At 43.6% G+C, this 25,416-nt stretch overlaps 2 protein-coding genes across 3 annotated transcripts in view; one reads left to right on the top strand and one right to left on the bottom strand.

Annotated features, from left to right (window-relative positions):
* Window positions 1-5,768, top strand: part of LOC109911325 (spinster homolog 2 (Drosophila)) — a 93,949-nt gene extending 88,181 nt beyond the window's left edge. For both annotated transcript variants that reach the window (XM_048612832.1, XM_048612833.1), the window contains exons 12-13: window positions 2,662-2,703; window positions 4,015-5,768. In XM_048612832.1, coding sequence (XP_048468789.1) covers window positions 2,662-2,698 — 37 coding nt within the window. In that variant the 3' untranslated portion in view covers window positions 2,699-2,703; window positions 4,015-5,768. The remainder of the gene's footprint in view (window positions 1-2,661; window positions 2,704-4,014) is intronic.
* A 9,696-nt stretch (window positions 5,769-15,464) lies between these two features.
* mybbp1a (MYB binding protein (P160) 1a) overlaps window positions 15,465-25,416 on the bottom strand; it is an 89,539-nt gene continuing 79,587 nt past the window's right edge. Inside the window, exons 24-27 of the mRNA XM_048612397.1 lie at window positions 24,765-24,878; window positions 20,259-20,360; window positions 19,570-19,694; window positions 15,465-16,345 (exon numbers count right to left, since the gene is read on the bottom strand). Of these exons, the coding sequence (XP_048468354.1) occupies window positions 15,949-16,345; window positions 19,570-19,694; window positions 20,259-20,360; window positions 24,765-24,878 (738 nt within the window). The 3' untranslated portion in view covers window positions 15,465-15,948. The remainder of the gene's footprint in view (window positions 16,346-19,569; window positions 19,695-20,258; window positions 20,361-24,764; window positions 24,879-25,416) is intronic.

Genomic DNA, 25,416 nt, shown 5'->3' with positions numbered 1-25,416 from the left:
TTCGCCCTGATTCTGTAGGGCTTCAGGACGTAGCCAGGATTTATCACAATCAGTTGGCGGGTGCTTGAGGGTATAATCATTCATTTAATTACAATCGGAAAGGGACTGGCATCAAATGTTGTGTCAATTTTTCCTAACGCGTGCGTCACTGATAAGAATTAGGTAGAGGAGACATGGCCTGCTAAAACTGGCTTCTTCAGCAAAGAAAGTTGCTGCACTTTTGGGTGACCTAGGACTTGCTTTTCCTCAGTATCAGCCATTTACTACTGGTGCCAATTTGTTAGCGTCCCCAGGATAACAAGCAGAAACTCCTTCTTTATCCTGCTTCTAGTGCCACTTTTATCCCATACATTTGTGGGATCTCCAGTGCCTTGGAAGATCAAAGATATATTTTAGCCCTTAAGATTCTTCCTGTTTAAGTTATTTTCCTTTCAAGAGTTACTGTTGAATCTTGCCATCCAGAGTCCACTCCATTAGTTTGAGGACTGTCATACCTACTGAGTTCCCCCAGTATTGCGTGCGCTCGTCCCATCACCTTGAGGAGTTGCTAGCTGTTAGATATAATAGACTCATCTCATTCTGTAACTTTAACTATCTCTCATAAAATACAGCAACATCTTTGAACTAGTTTTTTTTTTTGTTGGGCCCAGATATTATCGGAGTTACATTGTCCACAATTTGAAGGAGATTGACACTAACATGCCAATTTCATTGACCTGTCCTTGTGTACAGCTAGGGAGAGAGAAACTGTCCCATTGTCAACAAATTGAAAAGAATTGGCAGAAAAAGAGAAGTTGCTGGAAAAGCTCAGCAGGTCTGGCAGCATCTGTGAAGAGAAATCAGAGTTAACATTTCGGGTCGGGTGACCCTTCCTCAGAACCTCGTTCCGATGAAGGGTCACTGGACCCAAAACATTAACTCTGATTTCTCTTCACAGATGCTGCCACACCTGCTCAGCTTTTCCAGCAACTTCTGTTTTGTTCCTGATTTACAGCATCTGCAGTTCTTTCAGTTTTTGAAGAGAATTGGCAAATGGATCAAAAGTCAGTTGTGAATGCTTTTCGTGGTAGGTTTTTTGATGATTTCACACGATGAGGCTTGTTGAGATGTACATCGACTTCTAAAGGTGTTTGGTACAGTGTCACTGGGCTTAACTGCACAGGTGAAGTCTATGGAAAAGAAGGAATAAAGGCAGCCTGGATATCAAGTTGGCTGAGTGACAGGAAAGAGAGAGCAGTGGTGAATGATTGTCGATCAGACTGAAGGAAGGCAGACAGTGGGTTACCCCAGGCATCGCTCCAAGGACGATTCCTTCCTTCTGGTCTGTATTATTGACTGAGATTTGGGTGAATGGGACTCAATTTCAAAACTTGCAGGTGGTAGAAAACTGGGAGGCTTACGAACTGTGAGGAGGATAGTGATAGACTTTGAGACAGGTTCACCTGAGTGGTCAGGGTCTGGAATGTACTGTTTGAGAGTGTGGGGGAGGCAGGTTCATCGCGTGGTTAGGGTCTGGAATGTACTGTCTGACAGTGTGGGGGAGGCAGGTTCAATCCTGGCCTTCAAAAGTGTCGACACCAGGACAGAGAAAGATTGCAGGACTACTGAAAAAGGGCGAGTAAATGGGACTAGCTGAGTTGATTGTGCAGAGAGCTAGCATGGAAATGATAAGCTGAGTGGCCTCTGTCTGTGTCCATAGGTGTGAGGCTGGAAAAGCATACCAGGTCAGACGGTATCTGAGGAGCAGGAAAGTTAATGTTTGGGTCCAAAACCCTTCAAAGGGTGTCTGACCTGCTGTGCTTTTCCAGCCTCACACCTATAGACTCTGGCTTCCAGCATCTGCAGTCCTTTTTGTCTCCTGGCCTCTGCCTGTGCACAGCTATCCTGACCTAGAACTATATCAGCGTGCCTTCACTATTACTGGGTCCAAATTCAGTAAATCCCTTCCTCATAGCACTGTGGCTATTCCTAGCCCACAGTTCTGCATTGGGTCAAGCCGAAAGCTTACTACCACCTTCTAAAGGCCAGTGGGAGTTGGGCCATAAATGTTGGCCCAGCCAGCAATGCCCACATCCCACGACCAAATAAAAAGAAACATTCTAAGTTCTTATGAATATTCAAATAAATGCCAAATGAACAGGGCTGTGGGATTTAGTGAGTTGTTTTTGCAAGGAGGAAGTACAAGTATGTTGGAGATGATTGGCTTCTGTGTCTCTGTGCTGTGAAATTCTAAATGAGATGGAATGACAGATATGTAGAGATTGATGATTTTTAGGTTTGTCTGTGGCTGAACCATTCGTAAACATAACTAGCTGGAAACCTACCCCAGACCACACATTATTCCTCAGTAGCTTTCTGTTCATAGGATCCTTCTTGGTTGTTAATGAGAGAGAGTCACTAACAGTGGAAGACCAATGTGTGGGAGTACAGTTCAGATAAGCCAATTGAAAGTGTGAGCTGTACTGACACTGTGTGATCCCAGTGAAGGATAAGATGGGATGCCTCCGAGTGACAGTGCAGCGCTGCATTTACTCCAATTTACTGCAATATAACTCCAATCCAGTTAGGTGCCTACGGATACCATTCTAAAACGGTCCCGTTCCCAGACAACTCTTTTGCTTCTGCTCCTTGATCTCACAAATGTGTTTCCTTTCTCTGCAGGTTGGAAGAGATGAAGCTGGTTTCTGTGAAAGTTTGAGCAAGGTAAGCAAACAAATAATCTGATCCACCCTATCATCAAACTGGGCTTTCTAATGAAATGCAAAGTTGTGAAAAACACCAGAACTCTGGAGTGCTGCCTGAGATGTGATTTGTGCCCGTTTCCTTTGATTTAATAACTTGCTTTGATGAGGAGGTTGCGGAGTTAGATTCACAGGAAACATGTTTCCAAGGCAGCGACCAGAGTAGAGATTTATCACTGGGTGAGGACAGAGGGAGTGCAGCAGGAAGACACATAGGAGACAGCTCTGTCTCAATCTGAGCAGCTCGGTGCTGTGATGTGTTCTGCGTTGGAGTTCAGTGTCACTGTGGCCTGATCTTTCAGGAAAGATATTCAGAGTGATATAGTGTGATTGATAGTACAAGCTCAGCCGAGAGAATTGAAGAGCCTAGAAAGTTCAGTGCGTTTTACACAGGAGATGTTTTCTCAATTACACACACTCCACTCAGAAAGTTCCTTCCATCAAACATCTGGCCAGCCCACCTTTGCCACAGTGCAATCTCCGTGTTCTTGGCTTATGTTACAAAGCCTGCAACCGAGGTTCATTCCGTTCCTAGCCTCTGACCTAAACCGGATCCCTTTAACAGTGTTAGAGATCAGAGAGACTGTACTGAAGGGAGATAACCACTGGGAACTTGCTGAGCTCCAGGCACCAGCCAGATTGTCAGCAGAACCAGGGAGTTGGGCTAAATGGCCTCCTTTGTTGCTGCATGTTTCTATAAAAAATAATGAATAAATACTGCACAATTTTGCCTTTGGTTATCAGGCAGTATTTGTGCAGAATGTTCCCTGAGGTGATTAAGTAGTCCACGATATATTTGGTTGTAGCAGGAGTATGGAATGAGATGAAATATGTTGGCTCAGCAAGTAGCAGAATAGCCTTGAGAACTATAGTTAACCTATCAATTGTAGGACATCAAGATGAGTTATTTTAAATAACCAATGTCTCTGGAGATCCATTTCCTCCAGTCACATTCCCGGATTAATGTCTTGGTTTTTTTGGAAACACCAGTTCCTGGGACTCCGTAGATGGACAGTTTTGATATCATTGCTCTAGAAAAGATACAGAGCTACAGATGCCTAAAGCATGGCCCATTGTTGAAAAATGTTTGTTTCTGAGAAATATAATCATTTTTGTAACACCTACTGCCTAAAGGGCCCCTATCAGTTGTTATTATTCACATAAGTTTCCCTTCTCACCTTAATTTATCTCACCCTGTCAGTATGACCTCTCTCTCTATTTATGTGACTTCCGCAAGGCTGAACTCACCTCTCTTGCTTTCTTTCTTCCTAAGAGTTATGGACGGAGCGGGTCAAAATGCCTCACAAATTGACAACTTTTTGCCTTCAAATGGCCATACGGTTTCTCATCACCGTGTGACTGGACCTTCCAACCACTGGGGGGGACGTGAGGAATCTCCCAAGGGAACGGCACAACTTCGAAAAGGCGCTCAACTGTATGGAACCTCTCCACCAGCCAGACACGACTCTCAATTCCCTTCTCCTTGTGGAAATCCCTGCGTAAGAGCAAAGTCTTAACAATCCGTGTTGGTTTCTGTGTATTTTTTTGACTCCCCCCTCCACTGGGTTGTGTGTCAAGGGCTGACCTCAGTGGTTGGAGCCAACATGCCCAGCTCCAACCAAAGAGAATGCTCCAACCTCTGATTTGGCAACGTTGGGGGATGGGTTTGATCCACACCAGGGTGCGAGCAGCTTCTGAGACATTGGATATTATCCCTTTTTCGTTTAATGCCTGTGGTTTGGAATCATCACTTGGATGTGACTAAAGCCTAGTTGGAATAATGGTGAAATCTCCTCACCCGAGACAACTACATAGGAAACAGTCAACGTGGAGATATTGCCCTTAAATGAGAGAGAGCACTTTGAGCTCTTCTATAGTAGGATGCTGCTTTCCTGTTATGTTTTGAGGCGGTATTAGCAATATATATATTAACTAGTGAATTGAATTTCACCTTTAAGCTGTATTGGATTGTAATTTCTTTTTGTACTCATGTCAGTGATATGCAAATAGCAAAGTAACCACTGGCTTATGGATATGCACTAAAAATCCCCTGAAGTGAAGATGCTCAAAGCAATCCTAAACTCTTTCCTTCTGCACCTACTTTCTAACCTTAAATCACACTGACGCCAATGTGAAAAGGTCAAGGACTGGGGAATGGAAAAGTGATATGCGGCACTCAGTTGTGTCATCTCCCTTTGGACACAGCAACAAACTTGGCCCCATCTACTTCCTTGTTATTCTTCAAGATGGGTCCGGTAAGTCATTTCAAGCCAGTCCTCAACCCACTCTCTTAAATTGCAAGCGATGGATCCACAACAGAAACTGACTTGTGCATCTCTCAACAATTCCCTCTTCATGTCCGCCACAAAGCCTCTTTGCCCAGGCAAATATCTATCAAATTCCCCATTTGCAATCTATTTCCCCGAGAAAGCACCCCCCCCCTCCCCGGTTCTCACACAGCGAGTAGTTGGGGTGGAAACCTGGTGGAGCCGGTTCAATTAAGGCATTCAAGAGGCCACTGTTTTTATTTTAAATAATTGCCCAGGGTGCAGGACATTGGCTGAAAATTATAATACTTTGAGAGGTGGTGTGGACATGATGGGCTGAATAGTTCCCTCCTCATAGAATCCCTAGTGTGGAGACAGTTCATTCAACCCAACAAGTCCACATCAACCCTCCAAAGAGCATCCCACCCAGACCCATTCCCCCACTTGTAACCCTGCATTTCCCATGGCTAATGCACCTAATCTACACAGCCTGTAGACTATTTAATATGGCCAATCCACCTAACCTGCATACCTTTGACTGTGGGAGGAAACTGGGGCACCTGGAGGAAACCCGCACAGACACGGGGAGAACGTACAAACTCCACACAGACAGTTGCCCGAGGCTGGAATCAAACCCAGATCCCTGGCGCTGTGAGGCAGCAGTGCTAACCACTGAGCCACTGTGCTAATCTATCAGCTGAAGACAGAATTGCATTGGAGTGCCACTTTACTGCCATGTGATTTAGCAGCTGTCTTTTTTTAAAAAACTTCCCTAGTTGCCTCTCATTTCTTCCTTCCACAAGTGTCTCCTGTGAAACGTTTCCCACCATCCCCATGGACTTGGATGTTTATTTGAAGATTCCCAGGTAGTTTAGGCATGTACAGGTGTGCACCACAGGTATGCGGCCACCAACTGTAACATCCAGAAACGATTTGCATGCAGAAGCAGGTCACTAAAATAACTTACCGGAGAAACTGGCCTCTCTGGAATGTACTAGTCACGTGAATCGCTGCTGTTTCTCATAGACTGGGTGTTAACTGCTAGGCAAACCTTGTTGTACTCTTTCCCATGTACTTTTACACATTGAGTCACCTCATGGCGTTACCATAGCAACAGCAGTAAAATTAAAAAGTGGCAGATGTGAGAGTCCACCAGGACAATTTATAAAAAGGTCCTCTTGGCAACATTTATCCCAGATCTCCTTGAAACTCTGCCCACCTTCTTAATGAACCATAATAGCATCTTCTAAACTCATAACCTTTATCATCTGGAAGGACAAGGGCAGCAGATACAGGGGAACACCACCACTGGCAAGTTCCAAGCCACTCACCATCCTGACTTGGAAATATATCACCGTTCCTTCACTTTTGCTGAGTCAAAATCATGCAATTTCTTCCCTCAGGGTGATGTGGGTCACCCACAGCACACGGACTGCAGTGGCTGAAGAAGGCAGCTCACTACCACCTTCTCCAGGGCAACTAGGGATGGCCAAGAAATGCTGCTCCAGCCAGTGACCCCCACATCCTAGGAATGAATATAAAACGAATGTAACCTGTGAAGCCACTCGGCTGTTACTGTCGTGAGTCTTGTTCATCAATGCCAGGAGCTTAAGTTAAAATCATCCACCAAAGGCAATAGAGACCAAATTTTGCCCAACACTTGTTGAAAGCTTAATTCTCAAAATATATCAGATAATTCTAGGGTATTGAAGTGAGTAGAATCCAGTCACTTGCTGACTAGGGAGAAGGCACCGGTGAATCCATCACTTGCACTCAAAGAGCCAAAAGTGATTTTATTTAATATGAATGGAAGGTGGGTGACATATAACTTGCATCGAGTTTTGCCTCGGGCCTTCTACAGAATGTGCAACTTTTGAAAAACAGATTATATTATAGGTTATTCGGATAAGCAGGTAACTGAAGGTTCCTGAAGCTGAGGAATACTTGGCAGCTGGGATAAGTTGATAGATTACAGGGTGTGACAGTCAATCAACAGTTTCAGAAGCTACTTAAAAATTCATATCACAATGGCCTAACAACTGATAAAAGATGCAGGAAAATATTGAGTAGGTGCCATTATTAAAACTGGTGCTGTCCAACACAAACTTTGAACCACAGAAACTGCCATGGCCCAGTGTTTCAGCCCCATGCCCCAGTTGTGGTAGAAAATGCTGTACACTGAACAAAGAAAAGCATTTCACGTGAATATTTGCTTACATCTCAACTCAAAAAAAAACTGACAGTTTCCAAACAAATATACAAAAAAGCCAAAGGTTCATTGGTGGGCTCAGTGCCTGAGAGATCATCTAACCAATAATTACACTATAAAATTGCAATTAGTGGCTAACGTGATGGACAACACTGAGCTAAACCAGTCAGACAGCCAGTACCATTAAAGGAAGTTTCAGATTAAAGTCCAATTTCAAGTTGTGGGCTATGATTTTATACAGTGTGATGTGAGTAATTGAAATTATTAACAACAGGTGGCTTTCCATCCCACAGTTATCATTGCAATACTCAAGCTTTCTACATACAGAATTAACCAGTTTGAAAGTTAAATGTACTATCAGATGCCAAAAATGGTTTGTTCACTGGAAGTATAACAGTCTTTTCCCTCTCCTTCAAAACTCCCATTTGCTGCTGCCTGATATTCTCAATAATTGAACCATATACGATGGTTGATTGTGTGTTGAACCTTTTTTCTGCGTAATATGCATTTGTTCCTGTATAAATTCCATCCGCACTGTTCAAGTGTCTGTGATTTCTTGTCAAACAAGAACTTTTTTCTAAAAAAAATCTATTTTATCTGATTATTCCAGATATATTTTATTGTTTAAAGGCAAAGTATATAAATTATACACAAGAATATGGCTCAAATGTATCTATAAATCATGTAAATTAATAAACTATTTGAATGCAGTGTTTCGTTATTTCATATTCTGTATAGGACTCCACCCAGACCGCACCATTATTTAGGAATTGTATATTTTCTTTTCCAAGCGCACTTCACAGTTTGTGCTGTCAACTTTTGCAAAATGTGTCAGTTACTCATGAGCAACTTTGAAGAGTTGATACCGTAGGAATTAATGTTGAGAGCCAATTCCAGATTTTGGTTTTCAAAGCCTGTCGATTGATAACAGACTTGGGAAAGTGAGGAGCAGCTTGAGGTTTGAGATCCTAGATCAGTAGGATACAGTACTGGAACACATTGGGGCTGTAGAAGCACATCACCCTCAACAGTCTCAGATTGCAGCTCTCCCCTGTCCCAAACAAAGCAATTCTCCAAACATCGCTCTCCTCTTCCTAGATAAACCAACTATCCAATCACAGGGAGATAGTAAGAACTGCTGATGCTGGAGTCAGAGATAACACAGTGTGGAGCTGGAGGAACACAGCAGGCCAGGCAGTATCAGAGGAGCAGGAAAGTTCTGAAGAAGGGTCCCAACCCGAAACATCAGCTTTCCTTCTCCTCTGATGCTGCCTGGCCGGCTGTGTTCCTCCACCTCCACACTGTGTTATATCCAATCACAGCTCTCCTCTCTCCCAAACAAACCAATTCTCCAATCTCCGCTCTCCTCTTCATAGATAAACTAACTATCTAACCGTAGCCCTCCCCTCTCCCAAACCAACTCCCCAATCACAACCACCCTCCTAAACAAACTAACTCCAATCAGAACTCTCCCAAACAACCCAACTCTCCAATCACAGATTAGCAGTCTCCCAGTCCCCAAAAAAATGACCTCTCCCATCATATCTCATCAAACCAAATCTCCTACTGTAGTTCAAATTACAACATAAGGTAGTGGTTGGGTCGGGCTGCATTGCTGTAGCAGTGAATTTGTTCCTACCTTCAGTAGAATGAGTGTTTGGAACATGGGGAGTGAGCACTTCATTAGGAAGGCAGACTTGCATTAAAACAGCACTTTTCATGACCAGATATCCCAAAGTGCTTCAAAGCCAATGAAGTACCTGAAAGTGTCATCACTGTTGTAGGAAACGCAGCCAGAATGCACACAGTGATTCCCACAAACAGCAGCGTGATAACGACCAGGTATCTGCTTTTCTGATATTGGTTCAGGATTAAATATAGGCCAGCACTCGCATGTGCTTCATCAAGATAGTTTCAGGGGATGTTTTCTATCCCTCTAGAGGATAGATAGAGCCACAGACTAACATGGAAGATTGCCAGCAGTGCAGTGCTCCCTCAGTAGGATACTGAAGTGTCAGCTTGGACTCTGTATGCTCAGATTTGGGAATACTTGATCCTATAAGCATTTGACTCAAGAATACTACCAACTGAGCCACAGCTGACGCTTTGAGAAGGAAGAAAAGTAAACAGTAATTCACACTCATTATTCAACCACAGTAACATGTAGTTATAATTACTGATTAGGCAGTCACTGTCAATTCTACATGAGGCAGATTGCAATGATCTTTCACTGTCAATAGTGAAAGATTCATTGTGCTCTATGCTGGGAAGTTACTTATAGGAGCCTCTGGCCAGATCACACCTACATGGGTCATTCAGTTCTTGTTGCTTACATGTTTTAGGGAACCAATTTCTTTCTTCTACAATCACCAAATACCCTTCAGTAATGATGGGACCTGGGTCCACTGTGTTGTATTCAGGAAAGTCACCAGCAATGCTACTTGGCAGGGTACGATCATGCTGCTACTCTCCTACACTATTGGTATTGGGTATTGTTCTGCACTTCAATCAAATATTTAGGTTATCGAACCCTTAGTACAGGTAGAATGTGTGGAACACCAGTGACTGAGTCAGTCCTCATAACCCTGCATTGTACAACTTACAGTCAAGCGAGTAGCTTTACTACAATTACAGGAAATAGGATAGACATAAGTTTTAAACAGTATGAATGCAGGATTACCAAAGGCACGCAGATCCCGTCAGTAAGCTTCTTACTTCAAGGGAGGTCCTTCTTATCAAACAAAACTGGCAGTAGCCTTAACTGGCACTGGCGTTTAAATTAGAGGCAACTTCAGACTCAAGGTCTGCATTAAGGTCAAACTCTTCCAGCCAGATTAAAACAGCAGAGCTCCCATTACCAAAAGCTGATGTTTAATATGGGGAGCAGGCTTAACCTTACTGCCCGAGCGTGGTAACCTGGACACAGCTCCAGTCACTCAAGCTGTTTCCAACAACATGACAGGTTATGGGTTGTGCTCTCCAACAGAGTCTCTTCAAAGATGGGATTTATTAGAACTGTTCAAAATGCAGCTTTGTTTTAAAACAAACCATGACCTGGAAATTAGTGCCTGGAAGCAAATCTAATGGTCCCATTCAAAAAGGAACTAGAAGGGAAGAAACATACAGGGCTATTGAGGGAGTGAAGCAGTGCAGGGGGGGTGGGACTAAGTTGGGCCACTCTCTAAAAGAATGATGGGCTGAATAGCCTTTCTGCAAGATTCTTGCTTTGGAACTTCGCTCAAGATAATTAGAGACCGAATGTACAATTCAGTTCGAGACAGAGTACCTTAATTCCAACATCAAACTACATTACTCAAATAAAAAGGTTGAACAATGAGACATAATGAAGACCTGTTAAGCCCACAAAGGCATTCACAAATTATACTAACAAGGATCTCAATAAGCATATGGGGCCAAGTGTTCATTTTGAATCATATTTAGATGTATTGGGCACTCAACCCTCACGCCCATCCTCCACCTTTCGACTTAAATCTCGTTAGGTGTAGCCTCATGTCCCACCTCAAAAACATCTATGATAAACTGACCTCACTTAAAAAGAATTCCTTTGTAGCTCTGGCTAACTTGGCACCACACCAAGAGGGCATCAGGAAGTGTCTATCCAGACAGGATGAATGCTTTTCCAAAAATAGAAATGGATTGCAGCCAGATCAGATGAATTATTTACACTGCCCTTTGATCTGGGATACTCCACAATGAGTGACCAGGAGGTCCCAGACAATGGTTGAGGCTGGATTTGCTGCCTTTTAAGATACACAAACAAGTAAGTAAAACTAAAGTCGCCACAGTCCTACTGGACCACAGGGCTGCTGTGTCATTAGAGAGAGATGACTGGTGGTAGTTTAACCTGAGGGTCACGATACCTCGGGCAAGGGAAGAGGTTGAGGAGAGTCCTTCATGGTAACCTCAGCCAGCATGGGAATCACACTGTTGGCATCACTCTGCATTTCAACTAGCCCTTCACAAGGCCTTCATATGACCCTTCACAAGCTGCATTTTTTGATGGTGAGACCTCCATTGGTGTTTTGAACAGCCCCACCTTTAACATATAAGCAACACAGGATGAAGGAGCAGCAGTAGGCCATTCAGGCTGTGCTGCCATTCAATAAGACCTTGGTGGATTGGATTGCAACCTCAACACCATATTCCCATCTGCCCCCACATAAGCCCTCAATTCCCTTCTCTGGTAAAAATCTATCAAACTCAGCCTTGAATAAATACAATGCCACGGCTTCCACTGATTTCTGGGAAACTGAATTCCATCGACTAACAGACTTCAGAGGAAAAACGCATTTTCGCCTTGGTCTTAAAAGGGAAGCCTCATACTCTTGAACTGTGTTCCTAGCTCTAGCCTCTCCATTAAAGGGAAACGTTCTCTCATGATCCCCCTCTAGATCCTGGTGATTTCAGGGTCAGTGACCTTCCCACCACTTTCAGATCCTCACCAGCTGGCAGAATATTTAACAAAACACTCAGCTTCCCTAACTGTCTGTACAATGTCAGGTTACTCCCTCCCCTCTGTCCTGGTCTACAATTGATTTTTGGATATGTTATTGCGCTGTGAACACTGATAATTTGATACTTGCTCAGAGCACTGTCCAATGGTAACTGATGGCCAACTACGCTCAATGTTCTTACTATAGCAAGATGACAAAGTGCATCTTAGAGTCAGTCAGGGATTTACACCACATAACTTCAGAGGTGAGAAAGGAATGCAGTACATACTTCAGTCTTTTGGTAAGAGATAGGGAGAAGGTGCCAAACACCAATGGCATTGAGACTTAGGCATGTATCCAGTTCTTGGGATGAACACAGACAACAAACACAATTAGTATGCTACTTACTGTTCTCAACATACAGACCCATTTAAAACACTTTAAGAACTTTTCCTATAATGAACATATGATAGATAGGGGTGACACAGTGGTTAGCACTGCTGCCTCACAGAGCCAGGGACCTAGGTTCAATTCTGGCCTTGGGTGACTGTCTGTGTGGGGTTTGCACATTCTCCCTGTGGCTATGAGGGTTTCCTCCGGGTGCTCCAGTTTCCTTCCACAGTCCAAAGATGTACAGGTTAGGTGGATTGTCCATGCCAGATTGCCCATAGTGTCCAAGGATGTGTAGGTTAGGTGGGTTTGCCATGGGAAATGTAGGCTACAGGGATGGAGTGTGTTCTGTTGGATACTCTTTTAGGGGCGTTAGTGTGGACTTGATGGGCCAAACAGCCTGCTTCCACACTGTAGGGGTTCTATGACTTTTCTAGAAATATTGCTGCTTTCAGCCTGTTGTTGTGCTGATTTATGTATCAACAATAAACTGCTTAAAGTCCTGAAAATAGCAATTTATTTAGGCAGTCAAGGCTTAGCCCAGTAGACCAGTCTGGTGCCAATGTTCCCAGCTATCTACCCTCTTGAGATTTTGTGGTACAGGCTCCCGGTTCGAAGGTCAAGGCAAGTGTGTTTGGAACGAGGCTGTAACAGGTTGAGTATCAACATGCAAATCGTTCCAACACAGGCTAATGGCAGGCTGAAGGAGTCAGAAAAGAATGGTGAGGGGAAGTGTCAGCTCAAACTGTTGATGGGAAGATAAACCGAGAGAGGTTGGACACCCACCATAATGCAGAAAGCTCCAGTGTCTGAAACAAGATTGTGCATGCCCTGGTCAGCTATGTCATTCCACCATCATCGGAGACTCTACCAACACTATCTGTTGTGCCAGAGCATAACATGCATGTAAACAACATGTTGCCACAACACATGGACCACAGCAAGTCGAGACAGCAGCTCATCACCACTTTCTCGAGGGCAACTAGGGACAGGCAACAAATGCTGGCCCAGCCAATGATACCCACATCTTGTGAATGTGTTTGCTCCAGCTCTGGTCACTTGGACATGTTCCATCCACACCACTGCACAGAAAGGACATGCTGTAGTGTGGAAATCAGGCAGTTTTGTGATGGCCTGATCTGTAGGCAATAGATTGCCATCTAGAAGAAGATACGGGTGCAGTATCTCAAGGCAATTAATGCAGAGTGGAATCTGTATACTCAGGCTCAGACCTGGTTTGACACACAATTGCAGCATCCCCAATGGCATCATATCTAAAATGAAGGGCTGAATGGCCTACTCCTGCATCTTTTGATAAAACCTATCAGGTGTGAAACTGAAGGCCAACATAGATAAAGAACAATAGGATTTTAAAAAATATATTATTTCGTGGGATGTAGGCTTTGCTGGCAAGGTCCATCACTAATTTGCCTTGGATGGAGTGGCTCACTGGCCCATTGCAAAATGACCCACACTGCTGTGGGTTTGGAGTCACATGTAGGCCAGACCAGGTAATGATGGGAGATTTCTTTTCCTGAAGGACATTCATGAATCAGACAAGTCTTAACAACAGTCCATCCCAGAGCTTAGTTTCCAATTCAGATTCAATTTTATTGATTGTAAATCCTACTAGTTGCCAGTGTGGGATTTGAACTCGTGCCCCTCAGTATTAGCCTTGGGTTTACTAGTCCAGTGACATTACTGCCATTGTCTCCCCAGATATGCCAATACAATTGGATAAAGTGAGGTAGGAGGTGGCTTCTGGGGAAATATAAAAATCAACAGATTGGAGCAGAATGGCCTGCTTTTATGGTATTGTAAGTTGCCTCAACCACTTAATTCAACATACAGCAGGTCATGGGATTCAGGGGCCTATCTCTGGTCAATGACAGTGGGGGATAGATGCCTAAAGTGCCACTAGACATTTTTACCTCTGCGCTGCCTCAGGGTTTTATAACATAATGTGTCAGGCGTATTTGTTTTTTTAAGGCGCTGTGTGGATATCAGTGCATACACACACGTGCTGTGCCAAGACCAGCCATTGCTGATGTTTCAGAGCCAAAAGACAAATGACATTACTGGCCCATATCACTGCCCATTGGCACTACAGCCTGTAATCCAGAACTTGCTCCCTCCTCTGGATTTAAAGATAGAATTAAACTCTACATTCTTCAGCAAATTTTTTTTGGACGTTGTTTAAAGACTATTTCAATTTTGGCTACATATTTCCCCCAAAAAGCTGGGTGTTAATTAAATCCACCATCATTTCAAGTCAATAAGGTTCATATGGGCAGTGATGAAAAGACTAGCAGCATGAATACCCTGTTTTATAGAATCTCTACAGTGCATTTGGCCCATCGATTCTGCAGTGACCCTCTGAAGAGCATCCCAACCAGACCCACTCCCCCATCCTATACCTGTAACTCTGCAATTCCATGGCTTATCCACCTAACTTGCACATCCCTGGACACTATGGGCAAATTCCCATGGCCAATCCACCTAACCTGCATATCTTTGGACTGTGAGAGAAAACTCTTGCAGACACTGGGAAAATGTATAGACAGTGTGAGAGAGTGGAATCGAATCCGAGTCCATGATGCTGTGGAGGCAGCAGTGTGAACCACTGAGCCATCTCATTATTTCTGACAGCAATGGTGTGAAAGGTCAAGTCATTGCAATTGAACCACGTAATTTGTGGATTCCTGGTTGCCAGGACTAAACTCTGTAATATATACAGAACCTACTATTCATAGCGTGGTTCAGATCCTTTTCTTCATTCAAACCCCAAGCGGATCATTTCTGAACCAGCAAGAATGCAATATCTGAAACTCAGACCTCTTTGAGCTTCTGAAGAGTCCATTAATCATAGGAACAGGAGTAGACAATTTAGCTCCTTGAACCTGCTTAACAATCAAATGGTTGATCTTTGGCCTAACTCCATATATCTGCCTTTGGCCCATGTCCCTTAATACCTTTGCTCGACAAAAATTTATAGGGGCGATTGTAAGCCAGAAGCAAACGGCTCTCTGTACAGAATCAGACTGACCCCATTTTGTACCCTGTACCTGGGATGGGAATAGAATTGACCCCAACCAGCTTTACCGTTTCATGTGGCAACAGAACAGCTGTCTGGGGCTTAGGACAACTGCACGTACCTATAAACGGGAGGCCATTCAGCCCCTCTAGTCTGTCACACAGGAAAAGAGTTAGCCATTTATTCCCTCAAGCTTTTTCCATATGAACAGGAGGTGGTGGTTCATGCCTGCATGAATGTTGCATTGGAATAAGCTATTCAGACCCTTGTGCCATCCTCAATTAAGGCTGATCCATGTCTCAATTCCATGTACTTGTTTGTGTTCCTTAACACCACTGGCCTTTACTGAAAACACATGGAGAACAGAGGAACAGATGACTGTTTTTATTTTAAAGTCCAACAAGAACAAAACTTTTTTTTTGGGGGGTGGGAGGAATATAAACATAGTTCATGGCCCTCACACATGAGACAAATTTTATATCAGACATGATCTCACAGGCAGTGAGGCCCTTATAAAAATAACAGGTACCAATAAAAAGCAGGTACATTTCAAGAATTTATTTTTATTAGAGGGGATCGTCTAAAAGTTGTGTAAAGCACATTAAGGGTTAGATTCCACTTTTCGGACTCAAACAATTCAACCCAAATAACTGAGTTACTTGCATGATTTAACAGTCTAACCATTTAGACATTGGCCATTGGCAACGTTTTAAAACAAAAAGAAGTCCCAAACTTCCATGACTGAGTTCACTCATGACCATAGTGTATTCCAGGTTCTTGAGCACTCTGGAATCCTGGAAAGCCAGGATTTAAACCAGCCAGGATTCCCTGGCATGCCTGTACAACCCAGTGATCACTCCATTGCTCCAGCTTCTTGCTTTTTTTGTTTCGTGGTTGCCCGTTTGCCCACTTGCGCTCGGTTCAGCTTGGCCTTTTTGGATGGCGTACCCGACTTCTCCAACGAGTTTCCTGACGGCCCTTTCTCTGGAATTCTCTTCCTCTTGTTTTGTTTTTTCGCCTGACCTGCCCCTGCAGTCTTTACAACCTTCTCAGACTTTGGAACCTCCTCAGGCTTTCCCACAGAATCTCTCTCTCCCTCCTGCGCCTTCTCCTGAGGCATGCCTTTCTTCTTTTTCCAGTTCTTCCGTTTTTTGGTCTCTGGGAGAAAGCCTTTCTTTTTTTTCAAGGTCTTCTCTTCTTGAGCCTCTGGGGTTTGCGCTGGCTTTATCACCACATCCTTCTTGGGTCGCCTGTCAACAGAACATTAGCGAAGAACATGTTAAGTCAGCAAACGCTCAATAGGAAACACAAGAGTATAGCATCCTGGAACTGTCAGATCATCTTACTGAAATATATCAGATCGTGTGGGGTGGATACTGGAAGGATTGTTTCCTCTTGGAGGGTTGATGGGAACGAGGAGATGTAATTTAAGAATAAGCATTTTTATTTAAAATCAGAGATTAAGAGGCCTTCTTCCTCTTAGAACATCATTAGGCTGTGGAATTCTCTTCCCAAGAAACCAGTGGAGGCTGGGTCAGTGAATCCCTTCAAGATGGAGTTAGATTTTTGATGGACAAAAGAATCAAAAGTTACGGAGGGGTGGGGGTTGAGACAGGGGCACTGGAGTTAAAACCACAACTAAATCAGCCACAATCTTATTGCTACTTTGTTTCCTTCTCTCAATTTTGTCTTCAGTATAGATCTGAGGTCCGTGCCTGGTAGCAACTTCCAAAACCGGAAGTCACTCCCGGGAATGACATCAGCATGCTGATTAGCGTGCACAGACCTTGGGAGCAGTGCCGAGGGCACACTGCTCATTGAAAATCCTACTCTGTCTCTGCTCTGTCATCTCTGGGCACCCAAGAGATCCGCTGCTGCTGAACTCCAACCGAAAACATCAGTCAGGGTGAAAAATGGACATCAGCAAGTCATAGAGGTACAGAACTCCAACAGAGAAAAAATTTGCTACTAATGTAGCTCAGTCAGCACCTTAAGCTCGTTCCCTGATTCCAATAGGCCTGCACATCAATTCAATTCAATTTCCTCCATATTCCTCAGTACCCCGAAATTCTTTTTATTCTTTCTGCTAAAGTGGACAATTTCACATTTTCCAACATCATACTCCAATTTGCCTGATCTTTGCCCAGCCATTTAACCTACGTTTATTGCCACCGCAACTTAATTTTCCTACCTATCTTTGTGTCATTAGCAAATTTCAAATTTAGCAATTGTACCTTTAGTCCCTTCATCCAAGTCATTTATAAAAATGGTAAAACATTAAGGGCCCAGCACTGACAGCTGTGGCACACCACTCATTATATCTTCCCAACCAGAAATTTTCCCGTTTATGTCTATTTTTGGTTTGCTGTTAAGTAGTCAATTTTCTATCCATGCACTTTACCCCCCTGCACTCTAATAACCTTCGATATGGCACTTTATCAAGTGCCTCTTGGAAATCTAAGTACAGTACAGCCAGCAGTTTAACCACTACACATCACCTTATCAAAGAACAGCAATACATTAGTTAAACTTGATTTCCCTTTCACAAATTTGTATTTACTCTGCCCAATTTATTTCCATTCTTCCAGGTGCCCTGCTGTAATATTTTTAAAACTCGCTTTGGACATCATCCTTGCAACATGTTAAGCTTAGAATGTCTGGCTTATAATTTCATGCTTTCTGTCTCCCTCCTTTTGTTGAGCAAAGGTGTAGAGGAGACCATTACCTCACTTACAACCTACCATGGTTTCTGCTGCTTCTAAATATCTGATCAAGTTTATACACACAACTCACTGGTCTTCATGTCAGCAACTTTGGACATACAATTTTCCAGGTCACTCAAATAAGGCATCAGCTGCAGCCCCAGTACAGACCCCTGAGGAATATTACTTGTTCATTCTTCCATGGGATGTGGGCGTCGCTGCCTGGGTCCAGCACTTATTGCCCATCCCGAGCTGCCCTTGAGAAGGTGGTGGTGTTCTGCCTTCTTGAATTGCTACAGTCCACATACAGTAGTTACACCCTCAATGTCCTTAGGGAGGGAATTCCAGGATTTTGATCCAGTGATATTGAAGGAATGGCAATATATTTCCAAGTCAGGATGGTGAGTGACTTGGAGAGGAACTTGCAGGTGGCGGTGTTCTCATGCATCTCTGCACTTGTCCTCTTAGATTTTAGTGGTCGTGGGTTCAGAAGGTGGTGTCTAAGGAGCCTTAGTGAATTTCTGCAGTGCATCTTGTGAATAGTACACACTGCTGCTACTGAGTGTCAGTGGTGAAGAGACTTAATGTTTGTGGATGTGGTGCCAATCAAGCGGGCTGCTTTGTCCTGGTTGGTGTCAAGTTTCTTTAGCGTTGTTGGAACTGCACTATTCAGGCAAGTTGGGGAATATTCCATCACACTCCTGACTTGTGCCTTGCAGACGGTGGACAGGCTTTGGGGAATCAGGAGGTAAATTACTCGCTCCAGAACTTTGACCTGGTCTTGTAGCCACAGTATTTATATGACTAGAGCTGTTCAGTTTCTAGTCAATGGTAACTCCCAGGAAGCTGATTACTTGCAATATTTCGAACAGAGAACATTTTGTTTAACGCTTTTCTCCAGCGCCTAACCTGCAGCCGATCACTGACTCTCATTACAAAATTACCTTCAATTCCACACACACTTCTTTTTGTTATCAGTCCTCAGGAGGTCAGTGAACATCTCCTGTCACGAATTAACATTGTGACATAAGTTGCTGTTCCTTAGCTCTACCCAGAGGCTTTGAACCGCCTGCTCACTTTTACTGTAATCTCATCTTTTTTTTAAAATCAATAGAATCTCAGAATATTTAACTTCCCATTATGTCCTGATTGTAGTCAGGTCTCTGTAATTTTAAGATTCTTGTGAAGATTTGTAGCTCGGGTTGTGGATGAGGTTGTTGGCTTGCTCACCGAGCTGGCTGGATATTGCTCACCATGCTAGGTAACATCATCAGTGCACTCTCCGATGAAGCGATGCTGTTCTACTCCACTTGGCATGTATGAGATCCAGTCTGTTAAGTTAGGTTGTGTCATTTCTGGTTCTTTTTTGCATGGGTTTGTATATGGGGTTAGACTCACTGATGACGTTACCTAGCATGGTGACGAAACGTCTGTATGATAACCAGCCAGCTCAGCGAGCAAGCCAACAACCTCAGGTCTCCGTAATGGCTAATACATCATGTTGGGTAAATTGAATTTGCACTCAACTGTTTTATGTCTTATACTTCCTTTGTGTTTGCACAGGTATCTTTGCCTGTCTTTTAATCACTCCCAGTTGACCCACTGCGTGAACTTCCTCCTCCCACCTCCTCCTAATGTAAGCTTTTTATGTGATAAGCAATGGCAGGGCAACAGGTTGACAGGCACTGGCCGAACACCATATTTGATACGGTCTGGACAGGGACACGACATTTTCAGAAGCTGACAAGACAGCAAAAGACAGAAGTGCTTACGTGAATCCGAACAGTTTCATCACATGCCAGTAAGCATGGTCCACCTGTGAGGTCTTGCCAAATTCTTCCAGTTGCCCCAGTGACTGTAGCAGAGGCACCAGGACCTTCACTGAGACATTGAGCTTCTGCAGAACAAAACGTACACAAAGATCAGCTTCTGGCATTTTGAAAAGTGAGAATCTGAGGGGAGAGACCAAAGAAAATACACACAGGAGGCGAATTTAATTTCTCAACTTTTTCGGTTATTAAGGGGCAGATTTTTATTACTCTAGTTGGAAAACATGCCCCTTCACACCCACGGTCCCTCTGTGCCACCTTGTGCCCCTCACCCACTTCCATTTCTTTCATGCCACCTCCAATAACTACAAAAGGCAAACCTCAGGAGTTAAAAGGACAGACCTGGCCTCGGTGTGTTGTCCGATCTGAAAGACAACCTACCCCTTGGTGCTGCACAGAATTGCCAAGCTACAAGGAGTGATGTTTGCCCCCACCCAGGGGATCATGACTTCATTGGGTTTTCTTTAGCATCAGGTCACTTGGCTCAAAAGCTTATCAACTCATTAACTCCAACTAGTTATTGTTCCTTCCATCTCTGGGCTCCGAGATTAAACTCGACTCTCTGCTTTATAACGGGTGCCTCTTTGTCATTCATAAAACGGAGGCCATTTTGAGCACAAGTCCTCTTTTACCTGTTGATTCACAATCTTGATAAGAACGCTGATCAGCTCCAAGCATTTTACCACTTTTTCCTGCTCCACCTTCAGTTTAACCTTTGTTGTGGTTTTCAAACACTGCGCCAGAGATAAAAAAAATCAGAAACAAAATGAAACATTGCAACTCATTGAGAAAACTCTCCCCCTCTATCTACTGAAGCAGTCTCTTATTTCAGAGTATTAGTGACCTGCTTGCTCATCTGCCCATAGCATTCCTGACAGCATCGCTCGGTGCAATGATCTGAATTTAGTACAACACTCTCTGCCTCTGGGCCTATTCCGGTCTCCTTTGTTTCCTTCACTTCCTACATCCCAGTATAGGTGTCCGAGCCATTGAGCTTCAAGCTCTGGAATTCCCTCCCTACCTACTCCCTAGAATGTAACACTGTGACCGCACGCATTGGGTACTATTAGGATAGATGCCAATGTGACTGACTGCCTCCTTTTGGGTGACAATGCTTTCTTAAAGCACTATGGGACATTTGGCTACATTAAAGATGTAACATGAACATAGGTCCTTGGTGCTGATGCATGGCTCAATGGCACCATTTACTCTCACTTCCACCACCCCATTAACACTGCCGTAGCAGCACTGGTTCCTTGGCCAACAGATCACGCAAATCTCCGCACCATGACACAGTAAGTGACTGACTTTCGGAGGCAGTACAGCAGCGTTAGATCTCAATCTCGTGCATGCATTTCTCCAGTTATTTTGGGAATCGTGGTTGGCTTTTCATAAAATCACAATGTCACAAAATCAACAGTGTGCTTATAATCTTCCCGACACGTCAGAATCTAACACAGTTCTTGGAGGAATTTAAAATTTATTCCTGCCTCCGATTCTCCAATATCTCCATGTCCCCATTATCATAACTACATTGTGAAGCAAAACTATCACCGGGTTCTGCTCCACTGTCTGAATGAGTGTTTTTCTTATTCATTCACGGGATGTGAGCATCCCTGGTTAGGCCAGCATTTATTCTCATCCCTAATTGCCCAGAAGGGCAGTGGAGAGACAACCACATTGCTGGTGTCACAAATAGGCCCGACCAGGTAAGAGCAGCAGTTTCCTTCCCTAAAGGACATTAGGGAGCCTGACAGGTTTCCCCTGACAATCAACGACAGCTCGTGGTCATCTCTAGACTCTTAATTCCAAATTATTATTGAATTCAAATTCCACCATCTGCCATGGCAAGATTCAAACTTGGGACCACAGAACATGACCTGCGTCTCTGGATTAATTGACTAGCGATTATTCCGTCCCTCAATGGTATGTAGCTTACTACCATGTTCAAGGGCTATTTGTGGGAAGCATGCCTGAGCATACCAGACCTGCATACTAGCCAAGGCCAGGCCAGAACTGGCAGACTTTCAGACGATTTCAAGCTGCCTTTATTCCCCATCTATAAACATTCTTGAACAATGCACCTTACAAGGATTGAAAGCCTGCTTCACAATAGAAAACCAAGCTCAGATAAATATTTGGAAGCTAAACAAAGTTAGATAAATATTTTGCAGCCTTCCTGAATTATTTAAGGGAAGCGAGAAATCTTGCATTGTGGAGCATTTCCTCAGGGGATGGAATAAGTTAGATTGAGTCCGTGAGAAGGCAAAGTTTACAAGGACAGGAGAACAGACTCACTGGGTCATTTACTTCCTTATGTTATGTAAAGGCCATTAGGTCTGGCTGTTGGTCAGCATGGTCATCTTTTTACCCTTTCCAGTAAGGAAGAGCACAATCTCAACTTCAATAGGACAGCGATGAGCTACAATAAGATCCTGAGTTAGAACTAAGGTCAGAATCTGCTCAATTAACGAGTGGAACTACAACCATTTTTCATGAGACCAGCCATTGCTCAATTTCAGTGAGCTTTTGCTAAGTAAGGTGCTACTAGTGGGGGCTCAAAATGGTGCAGTGCCCTCTGCGGAGCATGCAGGGGCCGGGTAGGTAACTATGAATCTCCTTAACAAATCACACTGAAGAATTATTAACACAAGAGCCTGAATCAGGTGTACAAATTAGAGCAGTCAATTACTTTTTATTCACTCATACGATACGGGTGACACAATGGGCCAGAATTTATGGCCGTTCCTAGTTACCCTTGAGAAGGTGGTGGTGAATTGCCTTTCTGACTACAGTCCATTCAGTGTACACCCACAACGCTGCTAGGGAGGAATTCCAGGATTTTGATCCAATGACACTGAAGGAATGGTCAGGGTGGTGAGTGGTTTGGAGGGGAACTTGCAGGTGGTGGTGTTCTCTTGCGGCCTTTGTCCTTCTAGATGGTGGCTATCATGCGTTTCAAAGGTGCTGTCTAAGGATCCTTGGTGAATTTCTGTATGCATTTTGTAGATGGTACACACTGCTGTTGCTGAATGCAGAGAAATTGTGATGTTTGTGGATGTGGAGCCAATCAAACAAAATGCCTTATTCTTGGACGGTGTCAAGCTTCTTGAATGCTGTCAGAGCTGCACTCATCCCGGCAAGGTGGGGAGCATTCCATCATACTCCTAACTTGCCTTGCAGACGGTGGGCAGGCTTTGGGGAGTTAGGAGGTGAGTTACTCAGTGCAGATTACCTCACCTCTCACCAGCTTTTGTAACCACTGTATTTATATGGCTAGTCCAATCCAGTTTCTGGTCAATGACGACCCCTAGGATGTTGACAGTGGGGATTCATTGATGGTAATGTCATTGAATGTCAAGGGGCAGTGGCTAATTTTCTCTCTTTGGAGATGGTCATTTCCTGGCATGTGTGGCACAAATATTACTTGCCACTGGTGAGCCCAAACCTGAATATTGTCCTGGTCTTGCTGAATTTAGAAGTAGATTGTGTCAGTGTCTAAGTAGTTAGGAGTGGTAATGAACATCCCTATTTCTGATGTCATGAAGAAGAGAAGATCATTTATGAAAGAACTGAAGATGACTGGGCCTAGACATTCCCGAGAATCTTTAGTAGTGATGTCCTGGAGTTGAGGTGGCTGACCTCCAATCAAAACTGTTTTGCTTTGTGCCAGGTATGACAAACCAGCAGGGACATTAAATTTCTTCTCCGCTCTTCCACACACACCTCCCCCGCTCCTCCTCTCTCTCTCCACCCCGCACCGCTCCGGTTTTGCTAGGAATCCTCAATGCCACACCCGGTTGAATGCGGCCTCAATGTCAAGGGCTCTTACCTCACCTCTGGAATTTAGCTGTTTTGTCCATGTATGAACTAATGAGGTCAGGAGCTAAGTGTCCCTGGCGCAACCAAAACTGGGCATCATTGAGCAGGTTATTGCTGAGCAGGTGCTGCTTGTAATAATGTTGTTGACACCTTCCATCACTGATGATCGAGAGTAGACTGATGGGCAATAATTGGCTAGCTTGGATTTGTCCTGCTATTTGTGAATTGCACATTCCCTGAGCAACTCTCCACATTATCGGGTAGATGCCAGTGTTGTAACTGTACTGGAAAAGTTTGGCTACTGACACATTAAGTTCTGAAGCACTAGTCTTCAGGATTATTACCAGAATGTTGTCAGGGCCCACAACCTTTGCAGTATCAAGGGCTTTCAGCCATGTCTTGTTGTCATTTGGAAAGAATCCAATTGCCTGAAAGCTAGCACCTGTGATGCTTGGAACCTCCAGAAGTTGAAAGAGAGATGCAAGTTTGGATTGAAAGAGGAAAAAAATGATAAACTAGACAATTGTATAGAAGTCTACTTCAATTAAAATCTTAAGGAACAAGGTTTTACACTTGTAAAAGTTCCTTTTCAGTAGCAGGTTGATTGCTTTTGACGGTTGGCCGTGGGATGTAGGTGGTGCTGGCTTGGCAAGCTTTTACTGTACATTCCCAATTGCTCCCGAGAAGGTAGAGATGAGCCACCTTCTTGAATCAATGCAGTCTGCATGGTGTAGGGACACCTACAGTGCTATAAGGGAGGGAGCTGCAGGATTTGAATCCAGCACGAGGGAAGGAATGGCGATTTTATTTGAAGTTATGATAGCATGTGACTTGGAGGGGAACTTAACGGGTAATGTTTCACTATTCATCTGCTGCCCTTGTTCTTTTAGGTGGCAGAGGTCAGGGGATTGGATGATGTTGTCAAAAGGAGCTCTGGTGGGATGTAAGTAAATAAGATTTATTCAGTCTTTAAAAAAGGCACTGAAATGGAAAGAATCTTAACTTTCTGTGGTGTTTCTTGTCGGTATTTACATGATGTCAAATCCATCTGAATGGAAATCAAACAGTGAGATGCTGTCATCATACTAATTATGGCAGACCAACACTTCTTGACCAGCAACTTCAGATTTCGATATTTACCTGCACATCTGTGCACGCCCCAAGTTGCTGTTAGATTTGCAATTGGTGACAATGAGAGGTATCAGTCATACTGTTAACCTCACAGTCAAATCTGGTCCGCTGTTTTAGATGAATCTCAATTTTGAATTTTTTTGCTATTCATTCTTAATGTAAAAGCCTTGGAGTAAGTCAATCACCTGTTTAACCTGGTTGATGATCTGATTGATGATGATTTTCCCTTCTTGGTCTATCAAGGTCTTTCTCACCACTTGGGTCTGCAGAGCTTTCAGGACAAGGGAGCAGGCCAGACTCTATAAAACAGAAAAATGGGATTGTTCAGTGAAACAATTCAAATAACATGTCTCATCAATGGTACCTCCCCTCTGACTGCTCTCATCTGTGCCTTGAGTAAAAGCTATTCTATGCCAGTTAGCAAAGCCAACAGTGTTGGAAATAAACAAGTCAAACGTTAATAGTGACATTTCCTCTTTCAGCCTCAATGTACTTGGTTGAATGCAAAATGAGACCAGTGTCACGACATTATCTAATGTTTCACACAACAGAATTCAATGAATCCCAACAGCTGCCATTAGAGATTAAAGAGGTAGAAAATAACGCAGAATTCAAGTTGTACATGATCATCCAAACATGTGTCATAGACAAATGGAGAATTTTCAGCATTGTCATTTTTTAACCTGCACAATGTGGATTTTAGCTGAAGTGCCTCAGTCTTGATGATCAGAGTTCATATTTCTGAAGCTACAGCAGTGAAATCGTTGGACAAGCCAGTAAACTGTAGGCAGGTCAATTGATTGCACTATTGTGCAGGATGCATTCATGCTTCAGACA

The sequence above is a fragment of the Rhincodon typus genome, chromosome 26, assembly GCF_021869965.1.
Source record: "Rhincodon typus isolate 14 chromosome 26, sRhiTyp1.1, whole genome shotgun sequence".
NCBI lineage: Eukaryota > Metazoa > Chordata > Chondrichthyes > Orectolobiformes > Rhincodontidae > Rhincodon > Rhincodon typus.
This window is presented reverse-complemented; position numbering and strand designations above follow the sequence as displayed.